Source organism: Rhinolophus sinicus, chromosome 16 (assembly GCF_057876585.1).
Source record: "Rhinolophus sinicus isolate RSI-liver-muscle chromosome 16, RSI-T2T, whole genome shotgun sequence".
Taxonomy (NCBI): Eukaryota; Metazoa; Chordata; class Mammalia; order Chiroptera; family Rhinolophidae; genus Rhinolophus; species Rhinolophus sinicus.
Genome location: NC_142516.1, coordinates 47,818,123 through 47,836,456, shown reverse-complemented (window position 1 = coordinate 47,836,456; position 18,334 = coordinate 47,818,123). Strand labels below are relative to the sequence as shown.

General features: G+C 44.6%; 1 protein-coding gene and 1 long non-coding RNA gene across 3 annotated transcripts in view; one reads left to right on the top strand and one right to left on the bottom strand.

The window, feature by feature from the left end:
- Positions 1 to 18,334, bottom strand: part of LOC141571125 (uncharacterized) — an 80,541-nt gene that overhangs the window by 43,895 nt on the left and 18,312 nt on the right. The window lies entirely within an intron of this gene.
- FXN (frataxin) lies at positions 1,232 to 17,834 on the top strand. Of its 2 annotated transcripts, none has more exons than XM_088793654.1 (5): positions 1,232 to 1,743; positions 2,893 to 2,990; positions 7,263 to 7,383; positions 14,585 to 14,682; positions 15,931 to 17,834. In XM_088793654.1, exons 1-5 carry the CDS (start codon positions 1,411 to 1,413, stop codon positions 16,079 to 16,081), a joined length of 801 nt encoding a protein of 266 aa, XP_088649780.1. In that variant the 5' UTR covers positions 1,232 to 1,410; the 3' UTR covers positions 16,082 to 17,834. The 2 variants fall into 2 exon arrangements, with proteins under 2 accessions (XP_088649780.1, XP_074186630.1); XM_074330529.2 differs by having other exon boundaries at positions 1,250 to 1,581.

Genomic DNA, 18,334 nt, shown 5'->3' with positions numbered 1-18,334 from the left:
CCCTGAGCTCTACCCACTAGATGCCAATAGCACACACACCACCTTGCCCGTCCATCGTTGTGACACTCAAAAGTATCCTCAGACTCTTTACGGGGGTTAAAATGGTTTCTCCATGCCTGGTATATACATTAACATGTGCTCAGTAAATGGTTGCTTATAATTAATTAAATGCAGGAGAATGTCTCTCATCCAAATGATTGCTCTGGACTACTGATACTCAAATCCCACCTCTTCTACCCTATTTTTCGAGGCCCTGTGACAAATACCATTTCTTCTATGAAGACTTCCTTGATTGCCCCACCCTTACTTATATGTACTCTCCCACCCAAGGCTGATACCCATTAGTTTGTGTGCTTCTTTAACACTCGTCATTTAATGTCCTATGGTTTTACACATTCCACTATTCACAAAGTACCAAGGTGACTCTGGAAGAACTTTAGCCCATTACCCGTCTCCTCTGCCCATTACCTTCCCTATAAAAATGATATTCTCTGGTATGTACATTCGACATTTTCTAAAGCATATACAAAATATGAAGGAAACTCTCACAATTTGTATTCTTTCGCAATATACGACCTAAGTAAAATTTTCTTTTAAAAACGTATTAACAGCTTACTATTTATTGTGCACTTATCAGGGCCCAGGGCCTGTTCAACAACACACTACATGATTACCTCATTTTATCCTTACAATCCTATGAAGTAGAAACTTCTATAAACCCCACTTTACAGCTTCAAGATCTGCACCCCAACCAGTTCCCCGCAAGACTGCAGCTCCCAAATTCCTCCTATATAGAATTTCTGCAGCAGTGGTTCATTAGGTTAAGGTCTCCGAGGTCGGGAACCTTGGTTACTCATTCACTATGTTACCCAAGAGTTGTGCTCCATGCTTTCAACAAAGTAGGCTCTCCATTTTATTAAAGACACAAAAAGTACAACGCTGGGAAGTTCTTCCTGAGGTCTACCGTGTTTCCGGGAAAATAAGACGTAGCCGGACAATCAGCTCTAATACGTCTTTTGGAGCAAAAAATATAAGACCCTGTATTGTATTGTATTGTATTGTATTGTATTGTATTGTATTTGTATTGTATTGTATTGTATTGTATTGTATTGTATTGTATTGTATTGTATTGTATTATATTACATCAGACTCAGTCTTATGTAAGTCTTATAATAAAATAAGGCTGGGTCTTATATTAATTCTTGCTCCAAAAGACACATTAGAGCTGATTATCAAAATAGCTACATCTTATTTTCGGGGGAACCTGGTAACCGCTGGCCGTTTCACAAAGCCTACAGAAGAGGAGCCCTGAGCGCAGAGCTGAGTGGCCGCGCCTGCGCCCCGTGGCCACCAGGTGTCGCCGCGGCGTCCCGGAGCCGGAGGGCGGAGCGGCTGCAGATCGCCAGGAGTATGTGGACGCTCGGACGTCGCACGGCTACCCGCCTCCTGTCCCGCTCGGCGCCCGCGGGCTCGGCCAAGACCCGCAGCGCTGGGGCATCGTGGGCCGCGAAGACCATCCCACCCTGCGGCCGCCGGGACCTGCGCGCGGGGACCACCGCGGCCTGCGCGCCCGGCCCTGCGGTGAGTATGCGCCGGCGGAGGGAGACCGCGCCTGCGGGTGACGCCTCGCGCAGGCGCGCCCGCGTCGGCTCCCGCAGGGACGGCGCTGGGCTGCGCGGGCGGCAGTGCGGCGGCGCGCTAGGCCCGTCGGTTCTACGGGGACTTGAGGACAATGTCCAGCAGGTAGTGAACGGTCTGGAACGTGCTGTAGGTGTAACTGTGGTTATCACAACTGCTCTCACTTCCCCTGCAGCGCCAACTTTTTTAAACACTCTGTCTACGCTCTGCACCCCCATTTCCTCCTTCTCTGCTCACCTCTCAGCCCCGAGTCCTCTGCCGTCTCCTTTCTTGCTCAGGGCACTGATGGTTCAAGAGCCATAAGCGACAGCCGCTGACCCCTTCTCATAGTGGCAACCAGAGTGACCTTTGGAGAATGTAACTCTTATCGCCTATCTCTTAAAGCCCTCCGGTGCCTTCCCAGGATGAAGCCTTCACAAAGCCTTGTGGCCGCCGCCTTCCCCCATCACCTTGCTGCCGCCACTCCGGCTGGACCACTTTTCTCTCCCTTCACAGGTTCCGTGCTCTCCGGCACTGGGATAGGTCCCTTTGCGAGGGCTCTTTCTCTCGGCCTCCCCCCCCCCCCCCCCCCCGTTATTTCCTTGGTCTCACCAGCTGGTCAGTAGGGCTGGACATAATCCACTCATACCAGCCTCAGAGCTGGCACCTTGGCCGCTCAGCAGTTATGTATTGAAAGAAATCAACAGGTCACGTTGTCTCCTGCAGCTCTTGTTGCTCAGAGCTGTCAGACAGCTGTCAGCAGTCACAACCTCTCTTCTGGATGGCAGCAGACTGCTGCCTCTTGCTATGTGTTGTTGCTTTGTTTTAGTCAAATGCCAGGAGCGGTACTGATGCTTCCCCGTGTCACCTGTGCTAACCACCATGGAACCGGAACAGCCTAGAGCAGCGCTGCCCAGTAGAACTTCCTGCAATGACGGACTGGTTCTGTCTGTGCCACTAGCCATATGGTGCCACAGGACACTTGAAATGTTGCTAGTGCGACTGAGGAACTGACTTTAAATTTTATTTTATTTCAACCAATTTACATTTAAATGCTGCATGTGGCTTCTGGCTACCATGCTGGACAGCACAGGCTTAGAGGAGGCGGGGAGAACCCAGTGTCATGCGTTAAAAGGTGAAAAAGAATTCCTAAAACATACTCTTGAGAAACACTAACATGGTTACTCTCAAAAGTAGAAGTGGCAATATTTAAACCATACATTAATGGACTGTAATATACTGAAAAACGATAGCCTTCTTAATTTTGTCTTTTAGAGTTTGAGCCTCCACTGCCTCAATCAGATGCTAAATGTCAAAAAGCAGAGTGTCTGTTTGATGACCTTGAGAACAACAGGAACTTTGGGTGACCCAGGGTAAGATAAATACCTTCCACCTCAGAGATCTCTTCCTTCTCTCTTTCTTAATACACAACATATGCACACATACACCCATTTCTATTATCTTTTTTCTTTTTTTTCTCTTACCTTTTAAAGAAAAAAAAAAGACCATCGCATACGGAATCTGTTTTTTCCCTCAGCAGTAGCACTCATAAGCATCTTTCCACATCACTATGCACCACACTATTTCAAATGAAATAGTATTCAATTTTATGGATGTACCATAATTCATTGAACCCATCCCCTATTGTGGGACATTTAGGTTGTTTCCAGAGTTTTGTTATTATTATCTTTGATATCTTAGTCATTAAGGTAGGCCAAGCTTCTGTAGCAAATAGGCCCAAACTGTAATGGTTCAGACCAGGAGTGGTTTGTGTCCCCTTTTCCAGACAGCCCAGGGTGGGCATGCCTCTCTGAAATAATTCAGGGAGCCGGGCTCCTTCCACCTTCCTATCACCTGTCTGTACTTTACTATCCTCTGCATGGTCAAGGCCAGGTCGCCCTGTCCAGATTCTGTTCCACAGAAACAGACAAGAGCATGGGAGGCCTGAAGTGGCACTTGTCCCGCACTCACATTTTAGTTGGAAGGACTTGGTCACATGACCCCAGCTAGCTGCAGGGGAGGCTGGGAAATTTGGTTCCATGGGTGACCTAGAAGAGGAGGTGAAGGGTTCTGGTGGAAGGCTGCCAGGCACTGCTCCAATCTACCCTGTGCCACTGATACCTACACAGACCCTCTTTCTACACACCAGACACACTGCCTCCAGCCCCAAGGCTGCAACCATGGACCGTGTGGTCACTCATCCACCTCAAAGACCAAGATTTCCAGGTGCCACACAGTCCTCTCTCTAAGACTAGGAATGGCCTAGGAATGGCTTCTCTGACTTACACACACACACACACACACACACACACAGAGAGAGAGGAGCAAGATACTACCACAACTCCCATTCAGAAAAGAGACGTGTCCCTGGTCTATGGCAGTGATGGAGTCCCCCTGGGCAGCACTGGGACAACTTCTGCCCTGGTTAAGGGGGACAGTCCTCCAAGAAACCCCAATTCTGCCCGTGGGAGTCTCCTCCTTGTCCGTTACCCCCACTTGGCCATAGGGGAGGCAGGCGGTGGGAAGTGTGTCCTTGGCGGCAGGCAGCCTTCACAGCCCACTGCTGGCAGTTGGGGCTTACAGAGGCCATTATGTCTTAAGGCTTCAGTAGGCTCTTGTAGACCAGACTCATTTTTCTCTGATAACAGGGTTTTCTCAAAAACCGATTGCTTTACTCCCAGTGAGTCCCATTGCGGATAACCACATCCAAATTTCTTCCCTGGATGAAGCCTCAGGTTGCCTTATTTTTTTGCATCCTCATCCCATGCTCTGCTCTCTCAACCTGATTTTTGCAACAGGTTTGGATCCCTCTTTTTGGCTCAATGAGAGGACTTTGTTGTTCAGAGCCTTCCATTCTCCCTTTGGCTTTTCCATCTCGGGGCAGTCTTTAATCCCCAAACACTCCATTTCATCCCATTGACCTGTAGACATGCCAGTTCTCTTGTGACTCACCATTTTCATGTCACACCAGCTAACAGCAGCAAGGAGCCACCCCTACACAGGAACATTCAGACTGTCCCCACAACTACAGGCTCAGAAGCAGCATATGCTGGCCTTCCAGGTTATCGCAGGCAGTGGGTTGACAGAGGGCCTCCTGAGCGCCCAGCCTACTGTGTCTGTGTCTGGTGGCCCCTCCACATAGCCTCTGAGTCAGTGCCATATGACCCCTGTGTTAGGTTTTGGCACCATTTGCAGCTCCTTTCTGCACAGACTTTCTGCTGCTGTACCCTCACTCCTGCAAGTGGTCCTCTGAGGTTGGTTGGGTAGGGGCAGGATGCCCCACGTCCAGTTCCTTCTTCAGGGTCTAGTTCTGGGAAGTACACCTTTGTCCTGCCACATTATAGGAGGACAGCCCACTTCTGCAGTGGCCCAACTGGCTGCTCTTGGGTAGCCCCTGCCAAACTCTTGACTTTCTCACTCTTCTGTCTGTGACATATGTCAGCCTCTTCTCCAGGTTCTCTCCACCACACCCAACAAGGCCTACCACTCTTTAGAGAACAGCCCTTCACCATCTCCTGAGCAGTCCTGTAACCTTACCCACATACCCTTGAGGCAGGTGACAGGTTGGGTGGGGGGTGGTCACATGGCAGATCTTTATGTCTTGCATTCATTGTGTAGCTGCCACTGGTGTCTTACTTTAGGCCCCCTGGTAACTCTCAGATGATGGCAGTGTCTGGGATACCTCTTGCAACCTACAGATATATATCCTCATAGGGGCTCTAAAGCTCATGCAAGGATGTCTATTAGAGCAGTATTTTTATTGTTATAATTCACATACCATAACATTTACCATTTAAAAATGTTCCATTTGGTGGTTTTTAGTATATTCACAAGGTGGTGCAATTTTCACCACTATCTAATTCCAGAACATTTTCATCACTCCAAAAAGAAATAGCATGCCCATTAATAATGACTCCCTTCCCAAACCCCTGGCAACCACTAATCTACTTTCTGTCTCTATGGAATTATAGCAATTTTTAAAAATTGAAAAATAGTATATATACAAGAATGTCTCCAAGTCATAAGTATACAGCTTGATAAATTTTCAAAAACTGAACATAGCATGTAACTCAAGAGATAGCTCCAGAGATAGAATGTTACCAACCCCCAAAAGCAAGCCTCCTGCTCACTTACTAACCCCTTCCTGCCCCACAGTAATTACCGTTCTGATTTCCAATAGCCAGGATTAGTTTTGCCTGTTTTTTTTTCACTTTGTATAAAACTGTATCATTAAATATTAAGTATGTTTATGTGTGGCTTCTTTCAGTCACCATTATGTTTGTGAGATTTGTCCATATTATTACATTTGTAGGCAGTTCTGTTTTGCTCTACAGTATTGTATGAATATACCACAATTTATATATTGTATTACATGTGGGTACTTGGGCAGTTTGCAGTTTGGGGCTATCAGGTACTTCTGCTATGAACATTCTACTATAGTGCATGTCTTTTGGTGAACCAAGGTACGCATTTCTCTTTTTTTTTTTTTTTTTTTGTATTAAAGTGTAGTTGACATACAATATTATATTAGTTTCAGTACAACATAGTGATTCAACATTTACATACCTTACAAAATGATCACCTCAATATGTCTGGTAACCATCTGTCACCCTATAAAATTATTATGATGTTATTAATCATATGCCCTATACTGTACATAGCATCTCTGAGACTTGTTTTATAACTGGAAGTTTGTACCTTAATTCCCTTCACCTATTTTGCCCATCTCCCACCCCCTCCCCTCTGGCAACCATCATTTTATTCTTAAATCTAGAGTCTGCTTTTCCTAGGTATGCATTTCTATTGGGTGTATACCCAAGAGTGGAATTGATGGCATATGAATGTATTCAACTTTAATAGATACTGCACAACAGTTTTCCAAAGGGATTGTCCTATTTACTGGCCCATAGCAGTATCTGAAAGCTCTTGTTGCTTTACGTCCTGGCCAACTCTTCACATTATCTCTTTCATTTTAAGGATCCTGGTGGTCTCTTGTTGTGATTTTTTAATTGTGTTTTCCTAAAGATTAATAAAGTTGTACATCTTTTTATATGGTTGTTAGACATTTAGATATATCATTTTTTAATGAAATCTTTTCAAGTATTTTACCCATTTTTCTATTGGGTTTTCTTTTTCTTATTGACTTGTAGTTCTTTATATGTTCTAGAAGTAAGGCCTTTTTTAGATATATGTAATGCAGATGTTTTCTCCCATTTTGTGGTTTGCTGAACAAAAATGTGAATCACTAAAGCGATGGAAACAACGCAATGTCCAGCTGAAGGGGACGGGTTGAAATAATAACATAAAATAAAATACTACGAAAATCCATATATGCTCATATGAAATAATTTGCAAGGCATAGTAAATGAAAACTGAAAGGTGCTTTGTTCGTATACTAAAAAGAATATACATTTTCTGGAAGGATACAGGAAAGACTCATCATAGTTGACTGGGGATGGCACTGCCTATTTGGGAAGAAAATCTTACTTTTCTGTTAACCCTGGCATGCTCTTTAAATTTTTGCTCTACATATTAGCTATTTTGCATCAATTTCTAAAATCTAAGAACTAAACATGGTGATTTGATATTAATAAAGTGGAGTGGTGTGGTGATTATATGTTTTTGGTGGTTCTGTTTCCATGCAGTGCTCTAGATGAGACCACCTATGAAAGACTGGCAGAGGAGACACTGGACTCCTTGGCAGAGTTTTTTGAAGACCTTGCAGACCAACCTTACACATTTGAAGACTACGATGTCTCCTTTGGGGTACCTCTTCACTTATTTTTATTTTTCTGTTTTCTCCCTAAGAATTATAGCTCACTAACGAATTCCCCTCCAGCAGAGTTAAGCATCCAGCAGCAGGCAGTTACGGGAGAGACCATAGACTAGGCTTCATATTCCTGCGCTGCGCTACCTGATTTATGACCGTAAGCAAGTCACTCAGCCTCTCTGAGCCTCATTTTTGCTTCAAAACACAGATTCTCCAGCTTCACTCAATACCCATGAAGGTAAACCTGAAAGGGCCCCAGCATGTGTTTACCTCATCAAGCAGGCACGGAGGACACTGAGCTAAAGCACTAGTTCTTACGCAGGGTAAGATATTGCCCAGGCAGTACTCACACCACACAGATATGGCCCCACTCCTGGGAGATCCTGATACAGTAGCTCAGGGTGCATTCAGAGGAGGCATATTTTTGAAAAGCTTACCTACGATTCTAATGTGCATCCCTGAGTCCCACCCCTAGGAATTTTTATTTAATGGTCTGGGGTGTGACCCAGGCAAGGCATTGGGGATTTTTAAGTTTTTAAAATCCCCCCTCCAGGTGATTTTAATATGCAGCGTGGGTGAGAACCTCTGGTCTGGATGAAACTTGAGCCCCAGATTCTGGACACCAAGAGAGTGCTGGTCCTATCACTGACCACCAGATGGCAGGCTTGAGCAATGGGCCGCCTTTGGATTTAGAATTAATGCTTGGCCTTGGGGAGTTCTTTTATGCCAGTGGGAAAAATCCCCTACAGAGGTTAATCCTCTTGACAGCAATTAATTGATACCAGAAAATGTCATGAAGTGTGCATTTTTTATTAAATCGTGGAATTATTTAGGACAACCAGCTGTCAGGCTAAAGTGATCGAAATGCTGTTGGATATTGCTATTGGAGTGCTGGGTAGAAAAGGACTCCCTCAGATGGAGCAGGCAGCAAAGCCTTGGAGGTGTAAGGCCTGGTTGTCAGGACAGTGAGGAATTTGGTAAAAATAGAGGTAGGAGGCAAGAAAGGAATGAATGCCTTCCAGGTGGTTTCAGTGATTGCTGTCGGCAGCAGAAAATGCAGCACTGTCCAGGCCGGGTGTTAGACGTGTTTATGCAAACAGCCTCAGAGCGCAGAGCTGCCCGGGAACCATTACAAACTGGCCTGGCCAGCTTGACCATCTGTGAGATGATTGCAGCTGGGGAACTTACAGGTCTTGCCTCTCCCTGTCTCCCTACCAGAGGCTGTAGCTACAGGGAAGCCAAGTGTCAGGCTAACATGTGCCACACGGGCAAACATTAACATGCCACAAAAACAGTCACACCACCTCTTCTCAGAGTATTGGTGAAGCCCCACCTTGACCCAAGTTCTCTGCATAAATGCTTCATTGGAAGCAATTGTGCCAGTATTCTAGCAACTGGATTCTGTTTACCTCATTGATTCCAGCAACAAAAGCTTTTGCTCTGTGGTGGGTCACAGGACCTGAGCTACCTCTGGTAACTCTCTGAGGAGTGATTCAGCTGCTGGGCTTTCTAAATCCTGTGACACATTCCTGCAAGGGAAGGGGCACCTGTTTCTTTTCCTAAGTCAATCCATACACCTTGAGTACATTCTACTCACAGGCAAAAAATTATTTCTAGCAAGTCATTTGCTAATTAGGAAATTCTCCTGTGTAGATGTAGAAAGCTAAAGGCATGTAGTGCCTGCCTCTGTAGTTTGCAATTCTGACTAAATACTTTGAAATGCTCAGTATCTACCCTGGGGAATGAATTCCTTAGAGTCCTGTAGGTGCTTTACCTAAGCTTTGTTGGAGCGCAGTGTTTCCCTGCCCGCAGGGTAGTGGGGGAGGAAGAAACTTGACCCTACTAGGTTTAATAATTTATATAAGACAGATTAACAAGAGGAAATAACCAAATTTAATTACATGTGGGAATGCCACATACGGTAGAGGTTCAGAGACAGAAAGTAAAAATGAGACGTATGGCATTGTGAGCTAAAGATGAGATAAGATGCCTTGGAGTTACAGAGGGGAGGAAGGTCATTGCAGGACGATAAGAGCCAATGTTAAGTGATTAGAAGTTTGCCCTGCCGTACAGATAGGTCATAAAAAGTTATCTCGGGTAATAGCTTTCATTGTGGGCGAGGCCCCAAATTTAAATTTTTTATGGGAGAAGTAAAAGTTTCTCTTGGGCTTGCAGGGTGTCAGTCGCCTTCAGCTCAAAGTAAGTCACAGGCAAGAGTGGCACGTTTTGGGGAGAGGCCTGTTCTGAATCCCTACAGGTTTCAGTGAGATGTTACCTCCTCTGTGAAGCCCTCCTAGATGCTCTAGGCAGGCACCACCCGTTCTTCCTTGCCCAGCTCTCTGAGCATGACTCTGGAGCACTCATCAGCCTGTGTTGTAATTGTCTGTTTACACATCAGCTCCTGTGGCCAGACCAAGTTTCTTGGCAGCAGGGACACTGTCCATTCGTGCCTGGTATTCCCAGTGCAATTATTGGGACATTGCCAAGTAATAAATGTTGGTTCACTGTGTAAATGAAATGGGGCCCACTACTTTTCTAAAACACATTTTCATTGATGCTACTCAGCATGTATCACTGTTTTACCAAGTTAACAACTGGCCAAGTCAGCAAATGAGAGCAGTAATCTAGATACACCCAGGAACACAGTCGTTTGTTGTTGTTTTAAGTGAGATTTGCTCGTTACCATGTTGTTCATTCACTAAGTTGTTAGCATATTACTGCTATGGAGCACAGGTTTCTAACCTTTTTTGGGTCAGGACCCTCTGTAAGAACCTGACTGCTCTAGACCATCTCCCAAGAAAAACTTCCCCACACATCCATGAGCATCGTTGCCGCTTCAGGGTGGGGGCTGTTTGCAGAGCCCTGCAAACCACCTCTGGGTCTCAGGTTCTGGACACTTGCTCAGAGAAAGCATTTATTGGAAATGGAGACAGGGTCTGGCTTAGCATCCTGGGCATGGATGTTCCTTCCAAGAGCCCTTCAGTGATTATCTAAGTTCTGTGAGAGGCAGGTTCATCATCTGTGACATTCCTCTACTTCTTTGGTATCATATTAGGATTTAATGCGACAAAAACGTGCTTCATATTCATTATTCTTATCCCTTAAGGGGAGGTCGGTGTCTGTATGTGGGAAGCCACGTGTACGTGAAATCCCCTAATTTAACACGCCACCCCATATGTCTATACAGATCAGCTGGTGACAACAGAAACTGCTCCTTTTGCTTCTGCGTGGGTAGGGCTGATATTGATTGGCAGGAATTAAGCCTCACCAGTGGCCAGGGTCTGCTCTGATTAGTGCCCGTGTCTCAGCAGCTGCTAAGTATTCTGACTATCTCTACCCTCTCTCCCCCCTCCCCTGCACTGAAGTCTGTCCACACTTCCAAAATAGACTCAGACTGCCACGTAAGGAATACTAATAACGAACAAAACGCCCTCTTCATCTGGTCTATTGCAGACAGTTCCAAAAGCAGTAAGAACTCCTGGGGGACCAGTAAGGCACCTTGTTTCCTTCCTTCTCTTGCCACTTTCCTTTGGAAACAGCTCAACCTCAATGGGGAAAAAACCTAATTACGTACAGTAAACAGGAAATGGGGGAGTGAGTGTTGAGACTGTCTACCTTGTGTAACCTTGCCCTTAGCTTTGGCACGTGTTATCCCAGTGCCTGCTTATCATCTGCTCGTTCATTCCTCCACAAATGTATTTTGTATCCATCCAGTATTTTGCACAAAGAATGGATGTGCCAGGCACTGACGATGATGGGGTGACCAGACAGATCTGCTCTCAGATGCTTGTAATAGTGGAGAGTAGGGGGCAGGTGACCAGCCAACAAGCCAGCAGCTCAGATGCAGTGAGGAATGCACAAAAGGCTGTGGGGACACGCACAGGACCTGGCCGCCACTGAGGGGCATCAGGGTAGGGTAACCTTCCCAGAGGCCCCTCGGGTGGGACCTGGAGCCAGAGGAGTTGCTGGTCTTGTGCAGGGAGGAAGAGGACTGCAGAGAAAGTGCCAGGTGGAACCTGTGCATCTAGAAGGATTCTTGTGGTGGTCGTATTAGTATGCTTTTTGTTCATGAGTGGCCTGTTCCCTGGAGTCACTCAAATGTGGGGTTGGAAAGAGTGGATTTTGGCTTTCACAGATTGTATCTGCCGTCCTCTGATTTGGCCTCATGTTCTAAGGCATGATGGTTGCCAGGAGCCTGTGCAGGACCCTGGAGCACCCATCAGCCCCTCCATCCTTGCAGTGAGTCTCTGAAGGAGCAGAGATGTTGTCCTGAGGGAGCAGGCTGGTTGATGAGACTTAGCACCTGCAACTCTAGACCCAGCCCCCTGCCTTTTCTTCTGTTTCACGCACCTCCCTGCCTTTAGAGTAAAACGCACAGTGGGGCAGGTAAGGGCCACAAACAGGTCAAATTAGAAACAATTATATCTTGATTCTGAGCCTGAGATCGCTGGGAAAAATAAGCTGAACACTGTATATATGCAAAGGAACAAATGGAGAATGACGACTAATTGGGTGCAGGGTTTCTTTTGGGGATGACAGAAATAGTCCAGAATTAGGTAGTGACGATGTTTGCATACTTTATGCAAACACTGTGAAATGCTAAAAAACTACTGAATTACACAATTTTAAGAAATTTTGAAAGAAATGAAATGTATTCCTACCAAAATAATTAAAGGTGGGTTTCAGGAAAATTTAAAAAACAGAACACAAAAAGCTTATGTACACTGTGATCGTAGCTCTTTGAAAAAATGCGTTTAAAAACTGGCAGCTGAGACTTTGGGCTCTCTGAGCAGCACTATGGTGGTCGGGAAGAATAAGCCCCTTACGAAAGGCGGCAAGAAGGGAGCCAAGAAAAAAGTGGTTGACTCATTTTCTAAGAAAGATTGGTATGAAGTGAAAGCACCAGCTGTGTTCAATATAAGAAGTATTGGGAAAACACTTGTCACAAGAACTCAAGAGACCAAAATCGTATTTCAAGCGTCATGGTTTTGAAGTGAGCCGAGCTCATCTGCAGAATGAAGAAGTTGCATTTAGAAAATTCAGGCTAATTACTGAGAGTGTTCAGGGCAAAAACTGCCTGGCTAATTTCCATGGCGTGGATCTTACCGGTGACAAAATGGGCTCCATGGTCAAAAAATGGCCGACCATGACTGAAGCTCATGTGGATGTCAGGACGACCGATGGTTATTTGCTTCGTCTGTTCTGTGTTGGTTTCACTAAAAAACACAACAATCGGATTGGGAAGACCTCATGCTCCGCGTGAACAGGTCGGCCACGTCCGGAGGAGATGAGAGAAATCATGACCCGAGGTGCAGACACGTGACGTGAAAGGAGCGGTCAGTACATGGATTCCAGGCGGAAAAGGCCCAGAGAAGGCTCGCCGGCTGTTCATCCGCTCCATGATGGCCTTGTTAGGAAAGTCCGAGGGCTGAAGAAGCCCGACTTTGAACTGGGGGAACTCATGGAGCTTCACGGGGAAGGTCCCAGCTCTGGACAAGCTGCTGGGGAGGAGACGGTGCTGAGGCTGAGCGAGCCGACGCATCTGAGCCCCCGGTCCAGTTAAAATTCAGGCTTCTCATGGTGACATGTAAAACCTGTTCATGATGTTTTTAGAAAATAAAATAAAAGCTGGCAGCCAGTACTTGAGAGTGAACAGCTCGTCTCACTGATTGGCGGGATTGAGAGAGTGCTTCGTGTTGTGGAAAGAAGAGCATCTTTTGAACCCAAACAGACCAGGATTTAAGATCAGCTCGGCCAGCTACTAAGTATTCTTTATTACTCTGTCCCTCAGTTATCTTCATCTGTAAAACTGGGATGACAATTCCCACCTCCGATGGTTATAGTCAAGGTAGAATCAGTTTTACACAAAGTGTGAAACGGTGCCTGGCACACAGTGGGAACTGAATAGTGGTTAATATTTTCATTGATGGTTTCACATTTTTTATGCCATCTGTATTTCCAGTGTCTCTACAGTTTGTTTCTTTTTTAATCAGAAAAAAAGTTTATTAAAATGACCCATGAGTGTCCGCCCATCCCATGCCTATTAGTTATATCATTAGTAGTACTGTCTCCACATTTTCAATAGCTCCTTCTGTTCTTGGACCAGACACAAAATGTTCTAAGAACCATTCAAAGCCCCTTGGTTGGAAAGGGGCTGCTCCAGAAGGCACGGAGAAAGGCCACCGTGTGTCTCTGCGGGTTACGCTCGGGCTGGGGAACGGAAAGGCTTCCCAGTTCACCAGCTCCAAGAAAGGACTGAGCTGTGTAGCTGCTTCTTTATCACCCTGTGCATTCTACAGAGACCTCAGGCCTTGAGAGGGAAGCACTCCTTTGTTGAAAGAGTGTTTTCAAATTTAAATGAGCGTTTATGGAGCGAAGTTGGGCCAACTGGTCTTTTGAAGAATTCAAGGTGCCTGTAGAGGAAAATAAAGCTGGAGAGGAGCGTCTGAGAAGCTTATGAGATATGTAGGAAGAGCCTGGAAATAAACACCCTAGTCTTACGTATGTGTCTTCAATGAGCAGCAGAACTAAGGCTACTGCTCTGCTAAGACAAGCAAAGCAGGTGGCTTGATTACTTCCTTCTTTCCTGCTTTTTTTCCTCCTTTTTTTTTTTTTTTTTTTTTGATAATGAACTTGCGCTGTCCGATGTTTGGGCCGGTGTAGTACTCCAGGAAAGTTGGTTTCTGCATTTGTCAATGTCCTCTAGTATGTTCTGGTTGGCAGTTCACAAGGAGCTGTTGAAAATGTGGAGAAAGTACCAATACGAATATAACTGATAGGCATGGGGGGGACCCTATTGGGTTGTTTTTTTAATACCCTTTTTTTCTGATTAAAAAAGGCAGCAATCAGGATGCGGATCGTCCCGTTTTCCAGCTGTAATGCCTCAGACAGCGACTTAGCACTGTGTTTCTGTCTCCTCATCTCTAGAGGGGAAAAGGATCATTCTCACTTTTGCCAGCCTCTCGGAAAGAGGGAAAGCACTGTGAGTTTAATCATAGTGTGATATAGAGAACTGTGTTCCTTCTGCGTGATCTCCTATTTCTAAACACTAAATTAAAGACGTTTCTTTATGATGTACATTATATACTTGTATAAGTGCAAAGTGTTGACATACAATAAAATATGAAGCAATTGTGACAAAGTGATAACTTTGTCTTACTTTATTTACCTCATGCTCTTCTCCACCTGCTCCACTAGAGTGGTGTTTTAACAATTAAACTGGGTGGAGATCTGGGAACCTACGTGATCAACAAGCAGACCCCAAACAAGCAAATTTGGTTGTCTTCGCCATCCAGGTATGTTCAGAAATCAAAAGCTCTTGTTGTTCGGCTTGTTTGAAACATAACATTGTGGACCATTTAAGAAGTGTCCCCCTCATGTGTTAGTGTCCATGTAAGTGACACTTTCCTGGTGTTTGACAGCATGTCTCATTCTCAGGGGGAAAGTTTACTCTGTTTCTGTCACTTCTGTCTGGGGATCATTTGGCTGCTATAAGCAGATATTGGGTTGTTAACAGGATTTGAAGTGAAAATTGTACAACTTTTCAGAACGCGGCCTAGACAGTTTTTCTCTATTCGATCATTGCCCTGCCTTTTAAAAAGCCACTTTTGATATTGCAGCATCTGAGCAAGCTGCACTTTGTCTTCAAAGCAAGTTAAAGTTTGACCCCTAGTTTGTTTTGAGCATCTCAGTTAAAGGTTAGTTAAATTCCATTTGCAGAATTGGACTGTTTGCTCTGTGGAGATGAGAGTGTTTAAGCTGCTTTTCCATATTTAATTCTTCCTGCCTTTTCCATTGATATGCTTTTAATCTAGTGGAATAAAAGATTATATTGGAGATGGCTTGTGTTGCATCTCAAGTCCTGAGAACATGCAGGGAGAGAGGGTCCCTCATCCTTTTGGCTGCTGTTTATAAGAAAGTAAGAGAGCCTGCCACAAAAAGCTTAGGCCAACTTTTGGGCATCATTCATTAGCACTTCCAAAGAGAACATATGGACTATGAATTGAGAAAGGCCCAAATATAACTACCCCTGGAGTTCTTTGTAAGCCTCATGTTGTATGCATTTTTAAAACATTTAACTCTTCCCCTGCCCCAACAGTTAATATTATAACTGTTTGTCAAATAAATAAAGCATTATGCTTTCTTCATCCCAACCTCATCTAGGAAGTATGTTAGAATTCAACAAAAACAATTCCAGAAATCACTGTCATTTCTAGCAAGGCCCTTATTCACAAATTGTATTGCTTTTTAGACTCAGTTTATTTGAGGGGTTTTACCCTGTGTAGACCAGTTAGCCTGCTCTCTCTGCTTCAACCTGTTGTCCTAACCCTCATCGATAGAGTCTAGATGTTTTCAGGTCTTGAGAATTATTCCAGAAGATAAATTGTGTAATTATTCTTAAGTAGAAAGACCCTAAGATAAGAAGTCAAATATATGCCTCGTTTAGTATTACTTTCTAGAATTTCCCTCAATTCTTGGTGGTAACATCTGTGGAATCAGTGTTTCTTCTGGGCTGTGCTCTGCATACTGTTTTTGTCTTGCAGCGGACCCAAGCGCTATGACTGGACTGGGAAAAACTGGGTGTACTCCCACGATGGTGTGTCCCTGCACGAGCTGCTGGCCACAGAGATGACTAAAGCCTTGAAAACCAAACTGGACTTATCTTCTCTGGCCTATTCTGGAAAAGACACTTGATGCCCAGCCTAATTCTAAAGACATTAAAAACTATAAAGCCAAGACCCCAGCTTCATTCTGCAGCTGAATGTCTAGTTTGTTCCATTCCTGCTTTTGAGGACCGTTACGTTGTGTATAACAGCTCTGTGAAAAGACTACGTCACCTCCCACCCTCCCCCTGACTTTGGATTTTTAATTTCCGTAGTGTTTTTGGATTTATTGTCCTGTTTCCTCCTTCACATGATATCCCTTATCTTTATCATGTCTCTATACCCATACCTTTTCATATAACCTTACAACAAAGAAAAATAATAAGAAGGAAAAATGCTGAGAGGAGAAATGAATTGGCTTCACGCTTCATTCTTTGAAGGACTTACTGAAAAACTGCATGAAGAGCAGCTGGCCGACATCACCATTCTGTCTCTAAATGAGACTCATTAAAGAATAGCCTAGAAATGTTCCCACACCTCTTGAAAATGGAAATACGTACTTCTAAGCCCTTCGGTACTGAAGAGTCAGTGGCAACTCAGGAATTCTGAAACCAACGACCATTCTCTTTGTGCTTTGTGTCTGCCAAGGTGTAGGCCTGCAAGGGCTGACTCGGAGATGTGCGCTGTTTCTCCCCTGTATACGCACATATGTACACATGCACATTTAAATAGTGTGTGTGTGTGTACACATACATATATTTGTATTTTTTTTAATTTAAAGGTCAGTATAGAATTAGGTACTGCAACACAGGTCTGGGAATGCAAAAAAATCTCCCCAAGACAAGAGGAGGGAAAAGGCATTTCCATGAGCTCATGGATATTGTATAATAAACGAAGTAATGGAGCTGAGGGAGTGCTTTGTAAATTGTGAAGGGCCACATAAATGAAAGACGTGTTTGTGTTAACGCCAAGAACCCTGGTCTACACTTGGCTCAGCCCAAAGTGCTGTCTGTCTCTGGGCAAATTTAACAAACTCCCTGGACCTCTCTGTCTTCCCATGCATTAAATGAGAGCGTTGAACTTGATAGAGTATCGTTAATTCCCACTTTAGACATTGAGTTTTCCTGTCAGGCAACAGCAGGCTAGCTTTAATTCCCTCTGGTAGATGAGGGGAGGACAGTGAACAATTTTTTTAACCTGTAGAGTAAATACATGGTTATCGGAATTACTCAAATTTCTGTTGCATTCATGTTCAAATAATAACCATCCTTTATTGTTCCCATCCTGTGCTAAGTTTATGCTATAGACTGAATGTTTATGTTCCCCCAAAGCTCAGATGTTGAATCCTAACCCCCAAAGTGATGCTATTAGAAGGTGGGGCCTTTGGGAAGTGGTGCGGCCTTAAGGTCTGAGCCCTCATAGATGAAATCAGTCCCCATATAAAAGAGACCTGGAGAGCTCCCTCAGCCCTTCCACCCTGTGAGGGCACAGCTGTCTGTGAACCAGGAAGTGGGCCTTCACCAGACACTGGATCTGCTGGTGCCTTGACCTTGGACATGCCAGCCTCCAGAACTGAGGAATAAGTTTCCGTTGTTTTAAACCATCCAGTCTATAGTATTCTGTTACAGCAGCCTGAATGGCCTGAGACGGCCTGCGATACCATAGGATCTCATTTGAATACTTACTCACTTGCAGGTACATTGAAACTCATCCAAAGTTACACTCCTGTTGTTCCTCCTTTTTAGAAGTCTATGCAAATGTGTAGCAAAGATTTTTGCAGTGGGTGAACCAGAAACATTCCACTGTTAGAAAAAACTTAATAAAACACTATAAACAAATGTTAATGGGTATTTAAAGTATTTCCTTTCTTCAGAAATAAAATTGGTTTAGTCTCGTGGAAATTTTAAGTGTGGTAGGTCAGGATCAGCGAGAAAATCGTGTGTGTGTGTGTGTGTGTGTGTGTGTGTCAATGAAAGTTTTGTTGTACCTCACTTGGAACTCAGTTGCATGGTACGCTCATCTGTCTGGGACACAACATAAAAATTAGGTATTTAATCAGGCTGCTGTGACGTGAAAATGGAAGTTAGGGAATCTGAGCTCTTGATGCTTTCCTAGTGGGCCAGCCTTTCAGGCCTATTGACTTTTACTTTATATACAATTCTAACTGGTTTATTGAGTTTCTAAGGTCCTGGGAGATTCCTATTAAGTCAGTGAAAGGACTGCAAGCACAGGAACAGCCACCAGGGGGGCAAATAAAAATACTTTGACATACGGGAAAAGCACCACCGTGTGGCACCCACACACCTCAGACCCTGGAAGTATTACCTTCGTGGTATCACCCATG

What these genes read in the sequence shown, in the direction of transcription:
- FXN (XM_088793654.1), top strand. Translation starts at nt 1,411, where the DNA reads ATGTGGACGCTCGGACGTCGCACGGCTACCCGCCTCCTGTCCCGCTCG. An exon ending in TTGAGGACAATGTCCAGCAG is followed by an intron (nt 1,744 to 2,892) that starts GTAGTGAACGGT and finishes TTTGTCTTTTAG; the next exon opens with AGTTTGAGCCTCCACTGCCT. An exon ending in TGGTTGTCTTCGCCATCCAG is followed by an intron (nt 14,683 to 15,930) that starts GTATGTTCAGAA and finishes TTTGTCTTGCAG; the next exon opens with CGGACCCAAGCGCTATGACT.